Source organism: Drosophila mauritiana, chromosome 2R (assembly GCF_004382145.1).
Source record: "Drosophila mauritiana strain mau12 chromosome 2R, ASM438214v1, whole genome shotgun sequence".
NCBI classification, from domain to species: domain Eukaryota; kingdom Metazoa; phylum Arthropoda; class Insecta; order Diptera; family Drosophilidae; genus Drosophila; species Drosophila mauritiana.
In genome coordinates this window covers 6,892,583-6,913,690 of record NC_046668.1, presented here as the reverse complement: position 1 = coordinate 6,913,690, position 21,108 = coordinate 6,892,583, and the positions used below count along the sequence as shown (strand labels likewise).

Genomic DNA, 21,108 nt, shown 5'->3' with positions numbered 1-21,108 from the left:
TGACTCGAACGGCATTCCTGTGATTAAATATGCATTCTAATCCTTCGATAAACTATGGAACTGATTTAAAATACCGTAATATTAGTATTTAAAAAGGATATGGCAAACGTTTCCATCCTTGACAGTGTGTCCTTTGTGTGTGCTGCTGTTTGGCTTTCGATATGTACTCACTAGTTCCGTTCAGATGGGCCGCAAACGCCTTGGCCTGAGCCTGTTCCTCCCGCCGCAGCCGCATGACCTCCGCCGACTGCTCCTCCACCTCGCCCTCTCCTTCGCCTTCGCCCTCGCCCTCGTTCTCGTCCTCCTCGCCATCGATCTGCATGGGCAGCGGGAGGGGCAGGGGCATGGGCGGCGGGGAGTGATGGTTGGCCAGGGAGGCCGCCTTGGCCGCCAGATTCTTGTAGAACTCCAGCTCCTTGACGTGATCCTTGCTGTCGAACGGTGAGTGGGAGTGCGATTGCGAAGGGGGCGGCGGCGAAAGGAGAGCGTGGCCGTCCGTGATCTCCATTTCATCGTCGTTGTTGTTGCTCCGACTGCTGTGGTGGGGATGGTGGTGGTGGTGATGGTGGTGGTGCAGGGAGTGGGCGTGGCTGCTGCTACTGGGCGAGTGTATCTTGTGGCAGCTGATTTCCTTGTCAAAGTCCTGAAAAGAATAGAAAAATTAATAAGATTGTTTCCATGCGGGACTTTCAGGTGAATTTCAATCCCATTTGGCTGAGGAACTGCGCGGAGCATTCTAAATGTAGCTATGAGATGAAGTTTGGTTCTGTAAATTAATATTCACTTCGCATTTCATTTGAGAACCTTTTAGCTTGCGTGAATCCCAGCGTTCCTCTGGCTAAATTCAATTATATTTTTGCAATTAATGCCGTGTCAATTGTTCTGCTGAAATCCACACCCGAAGGCTAATGACGAGTCCTGAATCCACATTCATTGTTTGCTGATTGGATTATATATTTAAGCGATGGCATTTTCGGACTCGTGTTACATTTCATTTGTGTCAGTCGAGGCGACACACACACACACACTCTGGGCGTGTTAATAAGTTAATTTAATTTTTGTTGTAATTGTCAGCGCACATTTATTGTTTGGCATTTTGATCTGCCAGTGCGGATGAGCTGGCCAATTTATGCAAATTTAATTGGTTGCAATTGTTGCGATTCCAGCAGCCACAAATGGGGGTGCAGCAAAGTGTCAATACGGGCTTGATTAGCCGCTTAAACGATCAAGTGGCATTATTTGCCTCTTTAAATTACATCTCCCTGCGAACTTGCCTTTAAAGACGGGCCAAGTGCCCAGCTAGCAAGAGAATCCACGGAAAATGGGTGGATAGGTAAACCAATATAATTATTGGCAATTAATGCTGGCGACGCCAAATGCGCTTAGAGAGGGAACTTGGGGCGGAACATTAATGCCAGGACAAACGGAGCAGGACCCTTCTTGCGCCGTGGCGGAGCTTCAATTAAATTTTATTTGCATAGGAAATTAACATAATTGTAGTGCAAAATACGGACCCAAAAAAAAAGCTGGGAAAAATGCTAAAATCGAAAAAAGGAGGGACCCAAGGAAAAGCAATAAAAGTAAGCAGTAAACGTGACGGCAGCGAAGGTAAAGTGTTAAAAAAATATTATGCAAATAAATAGGAATGTTTGGTGGGTGTTGCAAGTGCGGCAATTAAACGGAATTTCTGCTGACCAGCCAATGGGAATGATTTGTATCGGCCAACGGGGTAGACCTTATGGTCTATCAATCATCTAACTAACCAGCACTGGAAGAGTGGACATTAATTAAAGCACTTGATAAATTTCACTGCAACGTGCTGCAAATTCATTAAAAATTGACGTTTATTGGCGCCGTCAGCAGCACAACAGCAACTACTTAAACAGTGGCGGAAAAAAGCAGAAGCAGTCCTGCCAGGACGAAGCAAGTTAATGTCATTGAACAGCAAATCGAACTAAATTTATGACACGCCGAGAACGAGAGTGTATGAAAAAGGGAAAGAACTCCCAGCACTGCCAACGTTAATGTCCTGCGAGTGTCCCCGTGTTTTTTACGCTTCCCTCTTTGCCTGTGTGTGAGTGTGTCTGTGCATATCGCTGTGTGGGTGTGTGTGCATGTCCTTTATGCAAACAGGCGGCAAACAGACGGCCGCTGACAGCCACTATGGCCCACCCACACACTCGCACACGAGTAGTTGGGTGTCCACTGATGTGCAATGAATTAACTTTTCAACATATTTACCCACGCTCAATCGAAAGGACTTGTGTGTCCCTACGGCTACAGCTGCATTGCCGCTAAAAGTTGAAGAACAAAAAGTGGCCACCATAATGAGCCACCGACGCTGTCTCCCGCCTTTTGTGCCCGGCAGTTCTATTTTTGTAGCCTCGCAAATGAGCGGAAATTAAAAACTGATTTAGCATTGGAAAGCAGAAAAGCGGGCTTTCCCACTCCGCTGCACTGATCAAGGTTTCTGCATCTAATAGTTAACAAAACCTAACCGGCTTGATTCCAGTGCCTCCAAAATAGGTCGCCATATATTCATAACATTAATTCAGAAATGTGTGAATAAATGTGAAGCTGTGAGTAAAGTAACGCCTGATAGTGGATTCTTCCAGACAAATTCAAATACGTATCTTAGTTTGTACGCCATTTAAAGGAATTATGATAAATACATTCAGATGCAACCCCGTAGATACGTCTTGTTTCCACATTCAGCTCTGGCCGGGAAAGGTAGCCATTTCATTTGCAAGCCATATAGGTACGAATATGCAACTCCTCCCCCGCCGAATCGTCGGCACAATCGTCTCCGCTCAGATTCGGACAGTGAAGCCCACTTAAAGCCGCCCAACAATCGGCTGGGCATCAACGTTTCCCTTTGGCTGCCGTTTTGCTGTTTTTGTTGCGCCGCCGTCAAATGAAAATAAGTCAAAAAAATAGAAAATGAATTGAATTATTGCAGAGAGCAAGAGATGCTCGCCATTGTGGACGGGGGCGGGGGGCTTTATCCTGCAGGAAGAGGATTGGGTAAGGGGCTGGGGCTGGGCAGCGGGCACTTGACAGCCTCGAATGTGATAAGCAAAAGCCCGGCGCGAAATGGAAAACGCGATGGCAGCCTTTGGTTTTCTTCTTATTATGCTCCTGCAGCTCCCTCCCCATCGTGCCTTCTCTGTCTCCAGCACTCGTGCTGTCTCTTTCGCTGTCTGTGTTTTTTATGTAGCATGCTTTTGAGCGCGACGCGAAATTATAATTCACACATGTGACCAACCAGGGGGAGTGGGGCACTGGGTGCTGGACGCTAGGCGGTGGGTGCTGCTCGGCCATTCGCCTGTGGGTGGTTGGGTGTTGGACAGTAAAAAAATGCAATTGCCAAAAAGTAGCCGGCAAAAAGAAAGCGAAAACGAGGAGCAAGTCGACGTAGTCGAACGGTTGCGTTGCTTGTTTGCTTTAATTGCAAATGGCATTTTTTCCCGGGGATCCGAAGAGGCATGGGAATGGGCAGGAGGATGTGGATGTGGATGTGGAAGTGGCGGACATGCACGTTACAAGCTGACCAGCCCCACCACCTCAACCTCCACTAGCACCACCATCACAGGGAGGCTGGCTCATAAATTGTCGAAAAATATTTGACTTGTTCTATTTTTGGTCACCCCAGGCCCATCCAGCAAACAGTGCCTGCTGTGGCCAGCAATATGCTTCAGCGGCTCCCCTTTTCCCCGCCCCTGGAAAACATTTATGAGTGGTCGACAGGGCGGAAGGGGGGTGCTGGGGCCTTGCACTTTTGCATACTTAATGCTTTGTTTAATGCAAATGCACATAATTTCATCACCGACAGTGGGCGTGTGTGTGTGTATGTGTAGTTTTCTTTCATGCTTCTTTTGCCGAGATGCGAAAATATTTTTCAATTAATATTTATGTTGCTTTATGTGCCTGAATTGATAATTTCCCCATTGGTGACTCGAAAACGAATCCGAATGGTTTGCTAAACTGCTTGGGAGTTGCGGTGGCCGATGCGATGTTGGATTTCTGTATCGATTATGTGGCATCTCTAAAGTTTTTCATTATATGCCTCCTGAAGAAACCAATGTTATAGACAAGCAATTATCATTCAGAAGGGTATTTCTTAGTTGAATATAACTTATCTCTAAATTTATATTGAAATATCAAAATGAGAAATACTTTCTAAAAGATAACTAAAGTTATCCAACGATTTTTCATTAGACGTATTATAGAAAAGTTGTAGAACATGTTTTTATTGTTATTATTCCATTATGTGGAGCAATAAAGATTGACATTGATTAAAATAATGTTTAAAATTCTGATTCTATGCCCTTTTGTCCAATCTGTCGAGAATCAGCCTTTAAATCGCTCCGTTGATTCTCTAAACAAATGAGAAGAGGCCATCAATTTTTTATGCGACGTCGATTTCTTGCGTAATTTCGCCTGGGCACAGAGTGTCGATAAAGGGATAAGTTGCACCTGCAGGCGGGAGCACGGTTGCACCAACCACCACCCACCACAACCCACTCTGCTGCAAACAAAAGCTGCACGCTGCAGACATTGCAATTTGGGCGAGAATTCGACTGTTTCTATGTACCACCGGCACGTGGGCATGTATCGGCTGTATCGGCTATATCGGAACGACCTGTTTATATATACCGGCAGTTGTGGATTTTCCATATAAGGACACAGCGCAGCTGACAGTCGCATGGCGAATGAGGGAAAGAAAACAAAAACGAAGCAAAACAAAACAACGGCGAAGCACAAAAACCAAAACAAAAATGTGTAAAAAATGATGAACGACGGGGGGAGTTCAGTTGGAAAATGGAGCAAAACAAAAACAGGAAAAAATAAGGGGCAGGATCAGGGTAGGTCCTGCTGGTCCATCAGCAGCAGCAGCAGCAGGAGCAGGAGCAACAGCAGCAACATCAATGGGCGCGCCACTCAATCAACCCCACTTGGCCGAAAGTGGGTGGTGGCTGGTGGGTGGCTAGTGGGTGGCTCGTGGGTGGTGGTGGCTCTCCGCTTGACAACAATGAAGGCCAAGCATTGTCCAGGACTCCGGGGACCACTCACCCATGCCACCCCTGCTCCGCCTACCCTCCTCCTCAGATGGTGTGTTTGTGTGCGAGCCTGTCCCAATTTTTTTACGTTTTTCCGTTTGTCCGTTTACTCCATTTTTTCCACTTTTTGTGTGCCTTTAATTTTGCTTTCCTCTCTCTCCCTCGTTCGCTGGCTGATTTTTTACGGCATAGTCGCCTGCTACAGCTTTCTGACTGCTTGGTCGCTGGTCAGCCGCAGTTATTCTTTGGGGGCGCCGAGCGCTGGACATTGGGGCGCAATCCTGCAGCGGTCACTGGTCACCGCTCTGGTCAAATGAATGCAATTGTACGGGTGTACGCATTACTTGCCCGCCCCACCGAGCCGAGTGCCCCGCTCCGTTGGGCCGCGCTTGGACCGAGCATAAATCCTGAGCCCCTCGGACTGCAGCCTGGCAACGGCAGCCGAGCACCACCCACCAAGCACCGGGCACCACCCTCCGCCCAGCACCCCAATAAAATAATATCGAAGCCCCCAGCACGGAAAAGCTTCGCACTTTTGCTTGCTTTTCACTTTTGGCGGCACACTTCTTTTTTTGGCCATTTCTTCTCGCCCAAAAATAAAAAGTAAAAGTTACGCCACCCACCACCCACTTCTTCTTGGCCATCGACTTTGCCTGGTCAGCGGCGAGTGGGTGGTGCTGATTGGGGTGGTGTTGGTGGCTCGGAAAGTCCTGGTGTCTGTCGCGGCATTTATTGCCGCAATGTAGCCCCAGGGAGCTGATTCGCTCGCCCCTCCGCTGCTCATTTGCATCACAATTTTTAATTGGAATTGGCGCTAGAGATGGCCAACGATCGGGGGTCAAAGGAGTTCGGAGTGAAGGCTTGGCCTGGCCGACAATCGCAGGACCAAGCTGCAAAACAATTATTTATCACCTTGCTTTGATGGCAAAATTAGATTTCCTCCGACGACCATTTTAAAAACGCAGAGCAAAAGTATTCCGCCGAGTGTATACCATCATGATGAGGCACTTCAGTTGCTGGGAATTGGCATTTGCCAGTTAGGGATTTTAACCGAATATCAATGAAACAAAATACTTGAATGGATCTGTGTATACATGCAACTGAAACCTGCAATCGCATCTACTCAATATACTTATCTAAAATCAATTATATGGCTTAGGCTGGAGTATATACGAGTTTAAGAGACTTCTTGATGTTGCCATCGTCGTGCAAATTGCAGATCCTTTTCAACAATGCTTATATTATAAATGAAGGATTTATTTAATTTATTGAATATCAGTTAACTCAAAGATATTTCACAACTGTCTATAGAATTAAAAATCCCGGTCTCCTTTTAAAAATACTCTCCCGCTGTTTCCGTTTCACCTTTGGTAGCGAAGGACTCCTTGAACCCCGCGTTTCACGCACCCTCCGGCCGAAGTCCTGCGCCCATTGTCCTGCGCCCATTGTCCTGCGCCTGTTGCCTTGTTCTGCTGTTTTTGCCAGTTTTTCGGATACAATTGTTTTGTTGACTTTTTTAGTGTTGCCCCCTTGTGCTGTCGATGCTGCCACCATTGTCGCATGCTCCATCGCATCCCGTTGGCCGCAGCATTGTTTGCTGTTTGTCTGCCACTGTCTCCTCCTTATTGGCCATACGTGCCCCTGTTATTCTTATTTTTAGGCAACCGTCGAGAAGGCACACACAAGTTTGCCGTTTTTGTGTCACTTTTTTCGTGGCGCTCACATGTGTGCGAGCGAGTGCTAACGCTTTTCCTCTACATTTCTCATTCGCTGCTGCGTTTCCATCAAGAAAACGAAAAAGTAACATTTTTGCGGGCCTCGCTGATTGGTTGCACCCTCCGCTCATCTCGGAGCTTTTCCCGCCCCCACCAGTGCCCCTCCGCCCCTTTCGAATCCATTTTCCCATCACTGCAGGAACAACACATTTTTTGTTTTAGCCGTAGAGAAACACACCCGTTTTATTGCCTCTGCGATGTTGGTGGGTGGCGCTGCTTTTGGGCCCACTTGGTTGGGCGCTGGTGGAAGGGTAGTGCCATTTCAGCTACTCACCGGAATCATCTTTGTGTATACCCACCGATAAGAACACTGGCTAAGTGCGTGATATGAGGCTGAAAGCGATGACATTCCTATAATAAAGGATACAGTACCAAGGTGAGCTGAAAATAACCTTCTTCACTGGATTGGTTAGGATAGCTATATGCCCATAGCTTACTATAATATTTTATAGCATACTAATTTGGATAGTGGTATAAGGGTTCTTTAAGAAATACTCGGGTAACCATTGAATAAACTTCAGTGTCAAGATGCTCCTTACTATTTGCATAGGTGGTATCAACACAATCGATTAAGTTGTTACGCCATTTTGAGAAGATATCGACATAGTTTTTTCTAGGACGAATCCGATTTCCTTAGAGTTATGCCTTCAAAAGTTAATTACTTTGTGCTGGCATATTTTCAGCCTGTTCCTGGCTACTTGAACATGCCACACTTTGGCTAGTTTTGCCCCCGCAACTCTTTGGAATTAATATTCGTATTTTCAATTACCACTGACACTTGTCTACGGCAGCCGAGCCCAAAGGGGGTTCCCCTCCTGGTCCGACTCCCACCTACCTCCTCCTGCTCCCGCCACCGAGGAGAGCCTACCAGCGTTTCTGTTGTTGTCATGGACATCACACACGCCCTATTCCAATCCCCATCGCTAGTCCAATGCGGAATGTAAAATGTCATTACCGCTGACATAAATGAATAGCTGCATTCATTGCATTTGGCAGCAGCGCCCAGAAAGAAAGAGACGGACGCACACGGCCAGCGAGAGAGAGAGAGGGAGCGATACCTGGCTGCCTTGGCTTCCATCTTAGATTGTTGTAATGGCCGCATTAGCGTTAATTAAAGCCAAGTTGCTCGTGTATGCATAAGTTGGACATGAATGAACTGCCCGAGCCATGACAACTGAAAGGAATGTTATCGATGGTACTGCAAATGGGTGAGTTTCAATGGGGGATTTACTTGGGCGAAGCCAGTGTTATGCTACACAGATAATACTCAATTGCATCAAATATAAAAGGTGCAGAACTGGAGAAAATATTTTATTGAAATTGTAAGTGATTTAAATTTGCATTTGCAAGCGGAGTCGGTCCACAGGTAAGTACCTCTCTCCGTCGTACCAATAGTTCGTTGATTATAGTTTTTGATGAAGCCAAAGTACTGTTCTTAAAATTAACCCCATTCAAGTGGAAAATGAGCCAGCCCAACTAGAAAGCCGGCACATCTTTTTGGTTCCCTTAAACCCTCTTGACCCCAAGACCCCCTCCACCCCTCTGGACTATTGACTAGGACCAACAGCATGTGGAAAATGGGGAGACCGGCTAACGTGCAACTCATATAACATTTCTAATTAAAATTTTGTGCAGAGCTCCCGCCTAAGCCCCCATCGGAAGAAAGGTTATTAACATATTTGCCATAACCAGGGGGCGGCATTCATGGGGGTGCGAGTATGGGTATAAGTGTGTGAGCGAGTGTTTGCTATTTGTCCAAGCTGTTGGCCATTAGTTTGGCATGCAATCCGGCAACTTGTCCGAAAAAGTGAGTTCGAAATCGGTGCGGCCATTAGGGCAGAGCTCTGCAGAGGCGACATGTATGCATGCATGGGTGCCTAAGTAGCTGCGCTGTCTTCATTAAAAATTTTGCACCGCCATACCTCTCAGTTGCCAGCAGCCCTAACGATACACTGAGGAAAACTGTGGAGAAGACCAGCATAAAACACACTTCGTGGTTTATAATTCAGTAAGTAAAAGGTGAGATGTTTTGACAATAACTCAAACATCAAGCCTATTCTCATGTAAATAAAACATTGTACTTAATGTGATAAAAGCGTATTTTAAGTAATTTTGCAAAGTGCAGCTCTAGGAGTTGCAGTGTGCTCGCCTCCCCCTCCTTGCCTCAAAGGGCAACAACAAATCGGGCTTCATTCCTAATTTAAATGCAAATGAGATTCATTTGACGACGACGTCGTCCAGGCTGCAGCCATAGCCCTGCTTGGGCGACCCCGCCCACCCCACTCACCCACTTGGTCAATGCCACACGCACACACACTCACACACACACCCTTGCACAGACAGCGGGGCAGACACATGAGTCTGCTGGGCTTTCTCCTTCTCCGGGGAACCCGGTATCTGAATCCTGGGCTTTCTCCACGCCAGCGAGTGTGTTTTCTTTCGGGTGGGCATCTGCATTTATGCAAGTAGCTTAAATGGCTACAAAATGCGTTGCTTTGGCGAGATTTGTAGCATACATTAGGGCGGTGTTGCATGTGCCAGAGTTGCCCGTTGCACGTTGCAGTGTCAATTGCTGGCTACGCTTAGGCGCAACCTTAAGCTCGACAATGGCGGCTCTTCCCTTTTGTTCCCCCCACCTGGTCGGCGCAGAAAAGTAGGGACCACATAATCAGGCTGGGAAATTGCAGTGCCTTTTTGGTTTCTTGATTAGTGCTGTCGCACTGCTGTGGTCTGCTGCGGTCTGCTAATTTGGGCAAATTCGCAAACACCTTGAGAACATTTAGCAGTCCAATCAAACCGTTATCCAAGTAAATATTTCCCCAGCCGCTTTGTATATAGCCAGGGAAAAAGTTATTACTCATGCGCCACGTTGCACTGAGCACCAATCAATATGCAGGCTATCAAATATTTAAACTAAAACTACAAAATAACAAAAATGGCTACGAAAATTTAACTCATGCGTGCGAGCGAGACGGTGCGTTGGAGAGTGAGACAGAGCACGCCCCGACAAAGGGATTTTAATTGAGTGCAATGGCATGTGAGCGATATGTGCAGTAGGAAAATGCAGAGCGAGACAGCCGATAAGGGAGACAAAGACGAAATCCAAGCAATACTATCCAATATTCTTCCACATCCACATGCACACCCAAGCCCCCATGTCCGTGTGTGTGTGTGTGGTCGAAATGCATTTTGAAGTTATGAATACACATATATCCTGTTGATTTTTGAAATTATCAAGTCTTAAAACACACACACCGCCAGATTGTTGGGAAAGTGGGTGGCCAAATGGGCGGCCATTTCCCTGGCCTGTGTTTGTGGCCGTTTTTTGCATGAATTATTAAATGCTGTGTAATTTATTTGATTGTGATTGTGCCTGTGTGCTGGCTGCCTGCATTCGTAGTGGTCCGTATTTATTGCACTTAACTGCTTGGGGTTACGTGTAACAGGGCCTCTTTCCCCCGATTTGTTGAAATCTTATGCATTTGTCATGAATTCGAAATATTTTCGGCTGGCTTGGCTCGTTTACTCTCCCCTCACCGTCCTTCCCTGCCCTGTATGTGTGATTGTATGAGTGTGCATTTCAAGGATGGCAGGAGTTTGTCTGCGTTGATGGAGCCACGCATCACCCAGAGGCCTCCCAACCACCCAACCACCCAATCGAGCCACAGCCCCTTGCTAACTGCATCAACTATTTGTCCATACACATTCGGGTTTTAAGTTATTTCTGCTGCTGCAATTTATTGATCAATATTTTAGCCCAGGCGTTGGTCATTAGTTAGTCTGGTCAGGACATCAAGAAGCACTTAGAGCGAGAGAGATAGGGTTGAGCTGGGCAAAAACTGTACACACAAAGTGCGTAAGATACAATGGAAAGTTTCCTCTGTGATTGCAGCTTATAAGCCATCCAATATGCAAGCCCTGCAAAGAACTTCTTGCGGTCAAAACAGGCTGCCCTGGCCATTTAATCAATATTTTAATAACTGCTCCATCGATTTTGTGGCTGTAAGCTCTTTCAGCTATTTTCACACCACTGAACTCAATTACCACAAAAAAAATGAAAAAAACACAGCAAAGCTCCAGGAATAAGAAATCAATTGGTAATGGGTTTAAAGGCACACCTTTTAGTTATGGATAAAAGTCATATTTGGGTGCCATTAATCAGGCCTTATAGTATCAATTTCGCATGTCAAAATAGCGGTTCCTTCAGTCCTAACAACTCTTTTCACACCATTAGACTTGAGTGTATTGTGCGAAATGTATCCACCTGGGAAGGCAAAGTTTGCAAGCAGTTACACCTGCATATCCATCGCGCTATCCTTATCCCGAACACAATCTAATTAACTGTCATTGTGTTAAAAAGAAGCCAAACTGGCAACCGAAAACTCGCGTCCCCGCCCCTTCTCTGTGGCCTGCCAGTTGAACAATGACAGCCGCCCCCATCCCCCACGTCCTTGCAGTAGTTTGCGTGTCAAGTTGGCTCCTTTCAGGAAGCCGCTCCACCAGCCCCCACCAGCCCCCTACCGGTCACGTCATCCGCTGCGCTAATACTAATGCGTTGGCAATAACAAAGGTTGCACATGCTCGCTCCACCAACACCCAAAGTTGCCGAGTTGTTGGCAACTAATCAATAGAGCAAAATTTACGTTTAATTAAAAATGTCTGCGTGTGTAAACCGGGCAGGTGGCAAGTGAAATCAGGTGGGGAGCCTATGCTGGTTAGGTCCTGCTATCGTGACATTAGCCCAACTGTCAGTTGGATAATTGCCTGGCTTAATGTGCAATTAGGCCTAGAACAAGACCTTAGACTAGAACCATCATCTAGCTGTTTTTTATCTACCATTACAGTATGGATATGTAAGAGCGGAATCGCTCGTACCGCCTTTAAGCTGACCTAAAAGTATTCGTTGTATCCCAAGACATAAGGGTAAATGACTAATTCAAAACCATGGTACATTAAATGATTGATTAGGGGAATACAAATAAGAATGTTTGATGTCCGACAAGACCAATATAGCTGATTTCTGAGAAAACCAAAATCTTCTCGAAATGACCACCCTTGAGAAGGACCTTTCACCCCGCCACTTTATCCACAATTTACAAGAGCCATGATAATTTATCGGCAACGAAATACTTTACATAAGGCCCAGCCCGTTCCTAATGTGCCCCCGGCCACCCCATTCGAAGATGAGTCCGAACGATGCCGAATGTAATTAGAAATCCTCAGCAAACATACATATTTGAAGCGCTGCTCCTTCGTCCTGTGAGCTCGAGTGTGTATTCGTGTGTGTGGAGGGTGTAGTGGGTGTGGGGATGGGAATGGGAGTGCTGCTGCAGTTGGTTTGATGTGCAAAATGAAGACATTTGAATTTGCGGTTCGGGCTTGAGCACCGTAGGCTATAGATTTTCTTACGACACACGCTCGCACATGCAGGTGTTGTGGGGTGAAAAGTGTTCTGGGTTCCGATGTGTTGGGGGTTATATAATGCAACCACCCACCCACACACTCACACAATATCACCTGCTTTGGCCTTTGTCTGCCCGTTGGCCATGCGAATGGGTGGTTGGGCGTCATCTCAATATAAACTGCCTTCAACATTTAATTAGTGTGTTTTCGCACACAAGGCCCAGACGTCTATGTGTGTGCGTGAGTATGCAAATGGCGATGGGCGCAACTGTACATGCTCACTCACACATATCCTTGCTCTCTTTCTCTCTCCAACGCTCTCTCTCTGAAGACATTGCCGTTCCGTTGGCTATGCAAATTCCATGCCAACACCTTTTCGGCCAACGACTAAGACAAACTTAAGTGGGCGCAGGAGCGAGACACTCTATAAGACCCCTCCCACCCACCAGCACACACACACTCATGATTTCCAGACTCACATACACATGCACAATTGCCTTTTATAATTAATTTTACAGTTAAGTGTATTTCAAGAAAGTTAAATTTACGTAAATTCGAAATTTTGAAAGGCCATTGCCTTGGCCACAACCCATACACACACACAGCCCCGAGGGTTAAGGCCCTGTTAGCAGTGAGGAGTGAGCGAGAGGGGCAAGGCGGAAGGGAGAGGGTAATACCGCACCAGTGTGCATGTGTGTGTGAGACGTCGCTGCGGCTTGTGTCTGAGACATTTGACTGCTTTTCGGGCTAAGCTTTCCCCTTTCCCAACTCTCTCCTTGGCCGACACAAATTTTATTGAAATTGCCCGGACTCCGTGTGCACTGGACGAGGCAACACTTACATTATGCAATCTAATTATGTCTTGAGCTTCCAGTGTGTGAGTGAGTGCGGCAGGACAAAATGGCGTCTTAGCTCATGGGCTTGGGTTAGCCAGGCCAAGAGCAACTTGGGGACAAACTTGTCGGACAAGTGAAATACACAACTGCGAAAAATATATGTCTATATAATGAAAATGCTTAAGTCGTTTTGAGTTAAAAAGGCAAACGGAGGATTATCAATATAATGTGACATTATAAGATATTTTAGGAAAAGAATGCATTTCAAGCTTATTAACCTCAGATTGGCAATCCTCAAATGTAGATAAAAAGTATTCTAATAGTATGCTAATATACATTCCAACTATCCTATATTCCTATTTTCTTTAAACTTCCAACACAACTTAAATGCACACTCGTTTTTTGTAAAAGCAGCCCAATAACAAAGCCCAAAATAAACTAATCCAAACTCGAGAGCAGAACTCGCTGCTGGTCGAAGGAATAGAAAATCAATTTCGTACCCCCAAAACGTCCTCATTAAATTGCTCGCTGTACGACTAATGAAATCATTAAAATTGTTTAAAAGCAAATGCTCGTTGCCCGAGCCGTAGGACAAACACACACACACACAGGCGAGAGTATGCAAAATTTATGTGGCAACTAGAAACTATGTTTTGGCAACACGCACACAAACTCTCACACCTATATACGCAGTCGGCAAAGGACATTGCCTTGAGTTAGGATCGGGGCCGAGGACGAGGACAGACAGCAAAAGTTGCCAGCTGAAGGCAGGGGCAAATCCTTAGCAGGGACACCCAGCCACCCCCTGTGACCAGAAACCCCATCCCCGGTCCCACTCCCAGGCCACCACCCACACCACCCACAACCCAGCCCCCTTTTGGCCGCGTGCGCTACTTAAACCCTTGCCGAAAACTATCCGATTGGGGTTGGGCGCAGTCGGGTGGCCAGACATCCAGAACATGATTTTAGTGTTTTCAAATTTGAATTTTAAACAAGTCATAATATAATTTGGCTAAGCAGAAGCAGCAGCCGGAGCAGCAGAACATCCTGCTCCCCGGTCCACGACTTCTTGGTCCAAGTCTGTGTCCACTTGCCGGGCTTTAATCCGCCCAGTTCAGTCAACTCCTTGCCAATCCCCTCGATTGCAACCCTTGCGCGACGGCCATAGAAAATTAGCCGAGGACCTAGCTCATTTTCCAGCTCGGCGTTTTTCTTGCAGCGCCGAAATTGGGAAATTTAAATTAGATACAAAAGTATCTGTAGCCCGGAGGCGGGGGCGAGTCTATGCGTGCCAACTATCCACACGAAATATTGTAATTTTCTTGCAACTAAAGACGTAAACGGATATTAGCAGCAAATTAAGCCCTCTGCCCGTCCCATTTTTGGTTGTCCTGTTCCTTCGGTAGCGATGGGAGAAATCCCTTATCGAAAATGCTAATTTGGGTGATTGGTTAAAATCGAAAGAGGATTAATTTTCCAGCGATTAGGCAAGCTGCTTGGATATAATACTCGGTAAGCGCAGATTAAGGCGTTCTCCATATTTCTGAACTGGTATAAAAGTGAAAATTAAACGGCTCTAAAATTGTATCGATACAAGTTAAAAATACCAAGATTACTAATATATAAAAATGTCGACGATTTTTGAGGCATCTTAAAACATACCACTTAAAGTAATATAGAATTGTTTTAAATTTATTTATTTTATTATAATACCTTCGATAGTTTTGAATAGACTGTCCCATCTTTAGCCATAATAAGTAAATCGAAACTGCTTCAGCGACAAACTGTGCAGCAGCATTTGCGAATCGGGTTGCTGCTGTCTTGGGCTTTGGTCTGCTAAAAGGGTCCAAGTATATGGTTTAAATCATACTCGACTTGGCTACATTTTAAATATGCTTCTTGTGGGTGGGTGTGGGTGTTGGAGGTCGTGTAGTTGGGGTGGGTGGACAAGTTGGGGCGTCGGCTCAGTGTGTGGGCGGGCATTTGTGGGGCGTTGTTATCGTCAACTTGGCTGGCAAGCATTCTCCATTCTAATTTCTAATTATTTCTCCATGTGTGTGTGTGTGTGTGCCTGACCAGATGGGTGGGCAGGATGCCGCCCCACCACATCCGTCCGTATGTCTGCCCGTCTGTCCTGCCGTCCGACTGTCTGTCTATGCGAATTAATTAAGTGTTTTCGTGCGCGGGCAAATCCTTTTGCGGTTCAGAAACTTTTGAGGTTTTTGGAGCCAAGGCGTATCGCTGGGCCGGTGGGCGAGGGGAAAATCAATTATAAATTAAACATTTATTAAAGAAAGCGCACACATTGCCCCGGGGGCAACCCAACCGCTTCAACACATCCCCGCTCTGCCCCATCCAAAATCCCCCATTCTCAAATCCCGGGTTCTTAGCCTGCCTATGCAAATCAGCTGCGGCATAAATAATGCGACATCATTATTTAGGCGAAGGTAGGCGAACAACACGAATCCTCTTTTCGGATTCGGATCCGGATCCAGCCTGAACATTTCTGTCGCCAGTCAGCGATCCATCAATTATGTCTGCAGCTGGGGAAGATTCGACGTCTTCGGAGCTGCGGACTTGTGCAGCTCTGGAGCTCTGGAGCTGAGGAGCCGGGCCTTGTCTCATTTCGATTGTCTTCGGGAGAAGGCTCCTTCCGCTCCCCTTTTGATTATGCACATGCATTTCGGCTCGTACATCAAACTCGAACTCGAATAAATGTGACGGCCTGCATGCATTCAAAGTTAAAGGAAATACGAAAAGGGAGAGGGACGTCCAAAAAGCAACAGCCAGGGGAATATGCTGATGGATGCCGGGTATAACTGATTTGTGTGTACCCGTATATATCTGAATTGGTAATTTGCTATAAGCGACTTTAATATGGCACGCAGTTGTACGCCATCTCCGCATCCCCTCTTCGGGACACTTTGCATACTCATCCAGAGTCGGGCAAATGTTTTCGATTTACATGGCTAAGTAGCAGCGGGCCAGGTTTTCAAAAACCAAATAAAACAAAAACAAACTGTTTTCCAACGGCCAGCAAGCCAAATCGGCATAACAATCTTATGCAACCAGACTCCATAGTAGCCATGTGTGCATTTAATCCAAATTAGAAATATATGAGCATCCTTCCCCAGGAGATTCCGTTCTAAATATTTTATTGAATGAAAGATCAATGCTATCTAATTAATGAAATTTAAAAATAATATTTCGGTTTATTTCTGGTCGAAATTTTACGCACGGTAGAAAAGTTACTTTAACTGGATCGGTTTGGAATATTTAGGTCAACGGAACAAGGTACTGAGCGCTGGGATTAGGATTTAAACAGCACTATGGAATTAAGCCCTACTGCCCCCACAGTTTGGCTTCCGTGGACTTCCTTCTAACTTCTTCAGCTCACGAATCAGGTCACAGGAGCTTGGAACGTCTAGGCAGTTGCATTCAATGCCCCGAAGCTTGCGAAGAGGAGCGTGACTGCACTCGGAGAAGGAAGGATACGGGGCCTTGACCTTGACGCAATCGGTCTTTCGTCTGACGACGTGGCAAGAGACGCTACCTACGGCCTTACAGCCGGGCATCTTGATCTTAGGGCAGGGTCCTCCCTCCGTGGGGCATTCGACATTCGTGGGGCACTCGGCGGAAGCCACGAACTCCTTGCGCTTGCGCCGTGGGATTGGCGGCCGAATTCCCGCCTCATAACAGCAGATCTTCTTGGGCTTTATCTTTAAGGGCGGACACTCCACCCAGGTGACCTGGTACTTGCGCGTGGCCTTGTCGGATATCTTGTAGTAGCATTGGTCGTACGGGGGAAACCGTTCCGCGCAGGGATCGGTGCAGCACTCCGGAGGCTGCTTCACCAGATGATGGAACTGGAAGCCGTCCTCCTTCCTCGGCGGTGGTTTCTTCGCGAACCGGGGGTCTCCACAAGCGGTAAAATTTCCGCAACCCTTTCCAGCACTGTCGCTGCACTTGGGAGATGGATTGTGGTCCTTTGCGAAGGCGCGATGGCAGACCACGCTCGCAAAGCTGGGTATTACTCGATTTTGGGTTTTCGTTCCAATGCTGCGCCACATAGACATGGCTGGATACGGGCTGATATAAATTTCTCGGGGGAAAAGAAAGGTATCGCTAAATACAACAATTCTGAAACAAAAATGAAAATCCCTCGGCACCGAAAAGTAACCAAACTACAAATTTTTAACCGAATACACAATCAGCTCAACGGAGCCGATGTGAATTTTGGAAGAGGCCGAGAGGTACTGGCATATAAACTTATTCGACTTGGCTACATCGCATCGAAGTGAATTTCTAGGCCTCCTTTTCAGAATATTATTATATAGAAATAGGTAAAGTCGTCTGTTAACGTCTGTTGAGCGGTTTGTGGGGGCATTAGAGAGGGCGTGGCAACATGGGTCAACAAAATTGCGCTGCGTCGATGACTCTTGAATCTTTATACTTAATCTCAACCTTCTATCTTTCATGATTCCTGAGATCAAGACGTTCATATGGACAGACAGCCATGGCCAGATCGGCTATTGATTCTGATTAAGAATATTAATACTCTGTACTACGCTTCTTTCTGACTGTTACATACTTTTCAACGAATCTAGTATACCCTATTGCTCTACGAGTAACGGGCATTCTTCAGCACTTAGGTCGCGAAAAGTATTTGAAGATAGTTTCTGCGGGATATTCTACTGAAACCATTCTTTGCTGCGCTTACGTCTTTAGAGTCTGGTTGGTCAATTCTACCTTCATTTTTAGGTTACCGACATGGCCTGATTAGGAATGAACATGTACATATATACAGTAGGAAATGAATCCTTCTGCCATTCACTTATCGTATTTAGTATACTTTACTAGTAGCGGATATGATCACACCATTCCCACAAGTATACAACACTTGATAGATTTTACTATAAATTCTTTAAGGTATTTAAAATATCTACATCTTTAGTTAGATACTCGTTTCCCTGGAAGGCAAATTGAGATGTGCTAGCGAAAAGGGAAATTATAATTACTTTATGTATGGCTGGAATCCAAAAGTTTAGATTGATTGAATGAATTAGCCAATTTAAAATCCTATTTTAGAATTTGCATTCCAAATTTCCTATAAAGTAGGCTGTGAATGCCCACTCCGACCTGAGGATGTCGGGTTTTAGTTAGTCTACACTCAGTCCTTGGCCTAACATAACATATTTTCGACTATTTTCGGCTTTGTAAAACAAAATTTGGTAAAAAAAGGTCAATATGTTGCGAATGTTGCGTCAGAAGTGTCGTTCCCTCGTAGATCGGAGCTTGCCGTGTCTGGAGTCTTTAGTGAATGCCTGTTCTCTATTCAAGGCCGATTGGTCCAAGAATCTGAGCCAAATCAAGACCTCGTACGACTGCGCTGGCTCCAGTGTGCTCCGGCAGCACCTGTTACGACGCAACTACAGCAGTCAGTCTTCCGCCGACGATTGCGGGCGGCCAAAGGATTGCGATCAGGTATCGACCTCCAAGGGCTGTGGTCCTGCTCGGTTCAAGGGCACCATTTGCGATGCAGCCAAGGGCGGTAAGCGCAAGAAGAAGGCAGAGCCCAAAAAGGAAAAGTCCAACAAGCCGAAGCTGTCAGCCAAGATGAGATCCATGTGGTATATACCCGACTGCGAATACGTGCCCAAGTGCGATGTGCCAGTGCGGTACGACATCCAGCACTACCGCATATCGGACAAAGAGGCCCGCCAGTACCAGGTGACGTGGAACGAGTGCCCCCGGTTGGTGATCAAGCCCAAGAAGGTGTGCATCCACGCGAAGCGACCGCGTCCGAAGCCCTGCCGCCGTCAGCGGAAGACGGTGGTGGCCACAGCCCGTCCCACGATGCCCATGCTCAATCCGATGGAGTGCAAGAAGGCAGAGGACTCCTCACCGTGTCCGCGCTGGACTCTTCCCTGCTGCAAGCCCGCCCGCATTCCGCCCAGTTGCCACCGAGTACGCCGAGCCACCGACTGTACCAAGCGCCCGGCGCCGTATCCCAGCTTCTCTGAATGCAAGCGGGAGGAACTCACCAGCGCACCACCAACGGAGTGCCTGTGCCTTCGAGTTCCCATGGCCTGCGAGATGTGGGCAGAGCTGAGGCGAAGGATTGCCCGGGGCAAGGGGGCTGCCCTTAAGTGTGGCGAAATATAGGCGGCGGCGAAAGCCCAGTCATTCGACATCTGGCTACAACATTCCGGTCACTTTTCCAACTCAGTAATCCACCAAAATTACAGTTTTCCAAAATAGCCATTCCATTATCCAAACACTCTCACTCCACAATCCACACATTCAAAATTCAAAATGCTGTTGAAACGCTGCGGGAAAACCCTAATGCCAGTCGCCGCCCGATTGGCCAGTAGTGCCGGTTCCAAGGGCGGCGCCTCGGACTCCAAGTGCAACTCCAATTCGAAGGGTAAATGCAAGCCGGAGCCCAGCTGCAAGCGCTCTGCGAAGAAGAAGAACTGCTCCAAGGTGCCAACACCATTCCCGAGCTACTCGGAGTGCAAGCGGAAGCAGACTGACCCTAAACCTTCCAAGGAGTGCGATTGCTGGGACTTTGACAAGTGCTGATCCCCGGCAATTTGAAGATCCGGGGATGTCATCCGCTGAGGGCCCTCCCACATTCTTTCACGTCACAAGACTGAGGACTCTATAATAAATATCCCGTTGGTGGCACTGGGAGCCTAGGTGTTTTGTCCATGTCCAACCTTTGCAGTTATCCTGGACGCCTATTCTAAAGCTTTAATCCACGTTAAACTGACCGACGTTGAACGAATAAAAGAACTTAAAAAGTTTTAATAATTGATTTTTAATTAACTGGATGGGCAATAGGGTTCCATCAAAGACATTAGAATGTCTAGTGTCTTTAGTTCCATACTGGAATCGATATCTAATAATTCGATATTTAAGCTGCTAATCCAAGAATTTCAACTTTCAGACGGAAACCGATGTATCCCGGAAAGACATATTCTTGTTAGTTCTTTAATTTTTGAAAAAATAGTTGTCCGATAATCCGAAAACCATATGGGTATTTGACAGATCGAGTAGGCTATCCGCCTACCGAATACCATGTGCGTATTTGAAAGATCGCATAATAAACCTATCTAGTTAGCCCTGAATTTTCATTTCCCCACTAGTTTTTCCCAATACCTTCATTTTCATTCTTGGCTTTCACACATAACAATCTATATGTTCCGGTCTACAAAATTCTATATGTTAATTATCTCTTCTGGAAACTTGTAGTTTATTTGAAAACTAAAAAAAAAAATCTAAACCATAATCAAATCAAAATAAATCATATTGAAACACAATGAATTCGACAAAAGCTTTGTTAAGCAGCAGGATTGTGGCCTTCGGACTTGGAAGTCTGGTGACGCGTCGCGGAATGAAGCAGCTACGTTTGGATGAAATTCACTACAAACTGAGCTCCAATCAAGAGCGAAACCACCAGAGAACTTGGCCACAACCACAGATGCAGCCGGAGATTGAGGAGCGCATGGACGACACCAAATACAGGCCAGGTCGTTGGACGGAGCGGCAATTTCAGGCCACCTGGCGGGAAGCTGTCATCCCAAATGAGGAAACCCACAAGGAGGTGAAGGACTCGCGTTCACAGGAGGAGCGAACCCACGTCCGTGAACTCCGCCGAACTACCGACCCCAATAAGCGCCTCCAGAGGATCGCAATGCCTGCTAAACAATTCATCTCGCAGTTTATCTCCACCCAAAGCAAAAACAAAAGGCGTTACGTAGAAGCTGCCGCAGATCGAATGGCGATTGATGGATACTAACTGATCTAAAAAGCCAAGTACCATGGTTTTCGCTATAGACTTCGATCTTAACTATTGTGGATTTAATTTGCCTTTGCTTCATATGTTAGATGTCGAGTTTTAGTTTAAAGTCGAATAGATTTTCTGTGTTGTATAACAGTAGAAACAAAAACAAATTAAATTTGCAATCTTTAAGATAATTGTTTGTTTGGTTTTCCATTACAAATGAAATGGTAGTAAATGGTTTTTGA

The 21,108-nt window shown here is 46.3% G+C and overlaps 4 protein-coding genes across 5 annotated transcripts in view; 2 read left to right on the top strand and 2 right to left on the bottom strand.

The window, feature by feature from the left end:
- LOC117138227 (alpha-protein kinase 1) overlaps positions 1 to 21,108 on the bottom strand; it is a 68,089-nt gene that overhangs the window by 7,820 nt on the left and 39,161 nt on the right. For both annotated transcript variants that reach the window (XM_033300172.1, XM_033300173.1), the window contains exon 3: positions 172 to 643. In XM_033300172.1, coding sequence (XP_033156063.1) covers positions 172 to 643 — 472 coding nt within the window. The remainder of the gene's footprint in view (positions 1 to 171; positions 644 to 21,108) is intronic.
- Positions 16,253 to 17,340, bottom strand: LOC117138236. The gene has a single exon (XM_033300184.1). The coding sequence runs from the start codon at positions 17,148 to 17,150 to the stop codon at positions 16,410 to 16,412; it is 741 nt and encodes a 246-aa protein (XP_033156075.1). The 5' UTR covers positions 17,151 to 17,340; the 3' UTR covers positions 16,253 to 16,409.
- Positions 18,233 to 19,770, top strand: LOC117138230. Its single transcript, XM_033300177.1, has one exon. The coding sequence runs from the start codon at positions 18,322 to 18,324 to the stop codon at positions 19,237 to 19,239; it is 918 nt and encodes a 305-aa protein (XP_033156068.1). The 5' UTR covers positions 18,233 to 18,321; the 3' UTR covers positions 19,240 to 19,770.
- LOC117138238 lies at positions 20,251 to 21,057 on the top strand. Its single transcript, XM_033300186.1, has one exon. It carries the CDS (start codon positions 20,399 to 20,401, stop codon positions 20,876 to 20,878), a length of 480 nt encoding a protein of 159 aa, XP_033156077.1. The 5' UTR covers positions 20,251 to 20,398; the 3' UTR covers positions 20,879 to 21,057.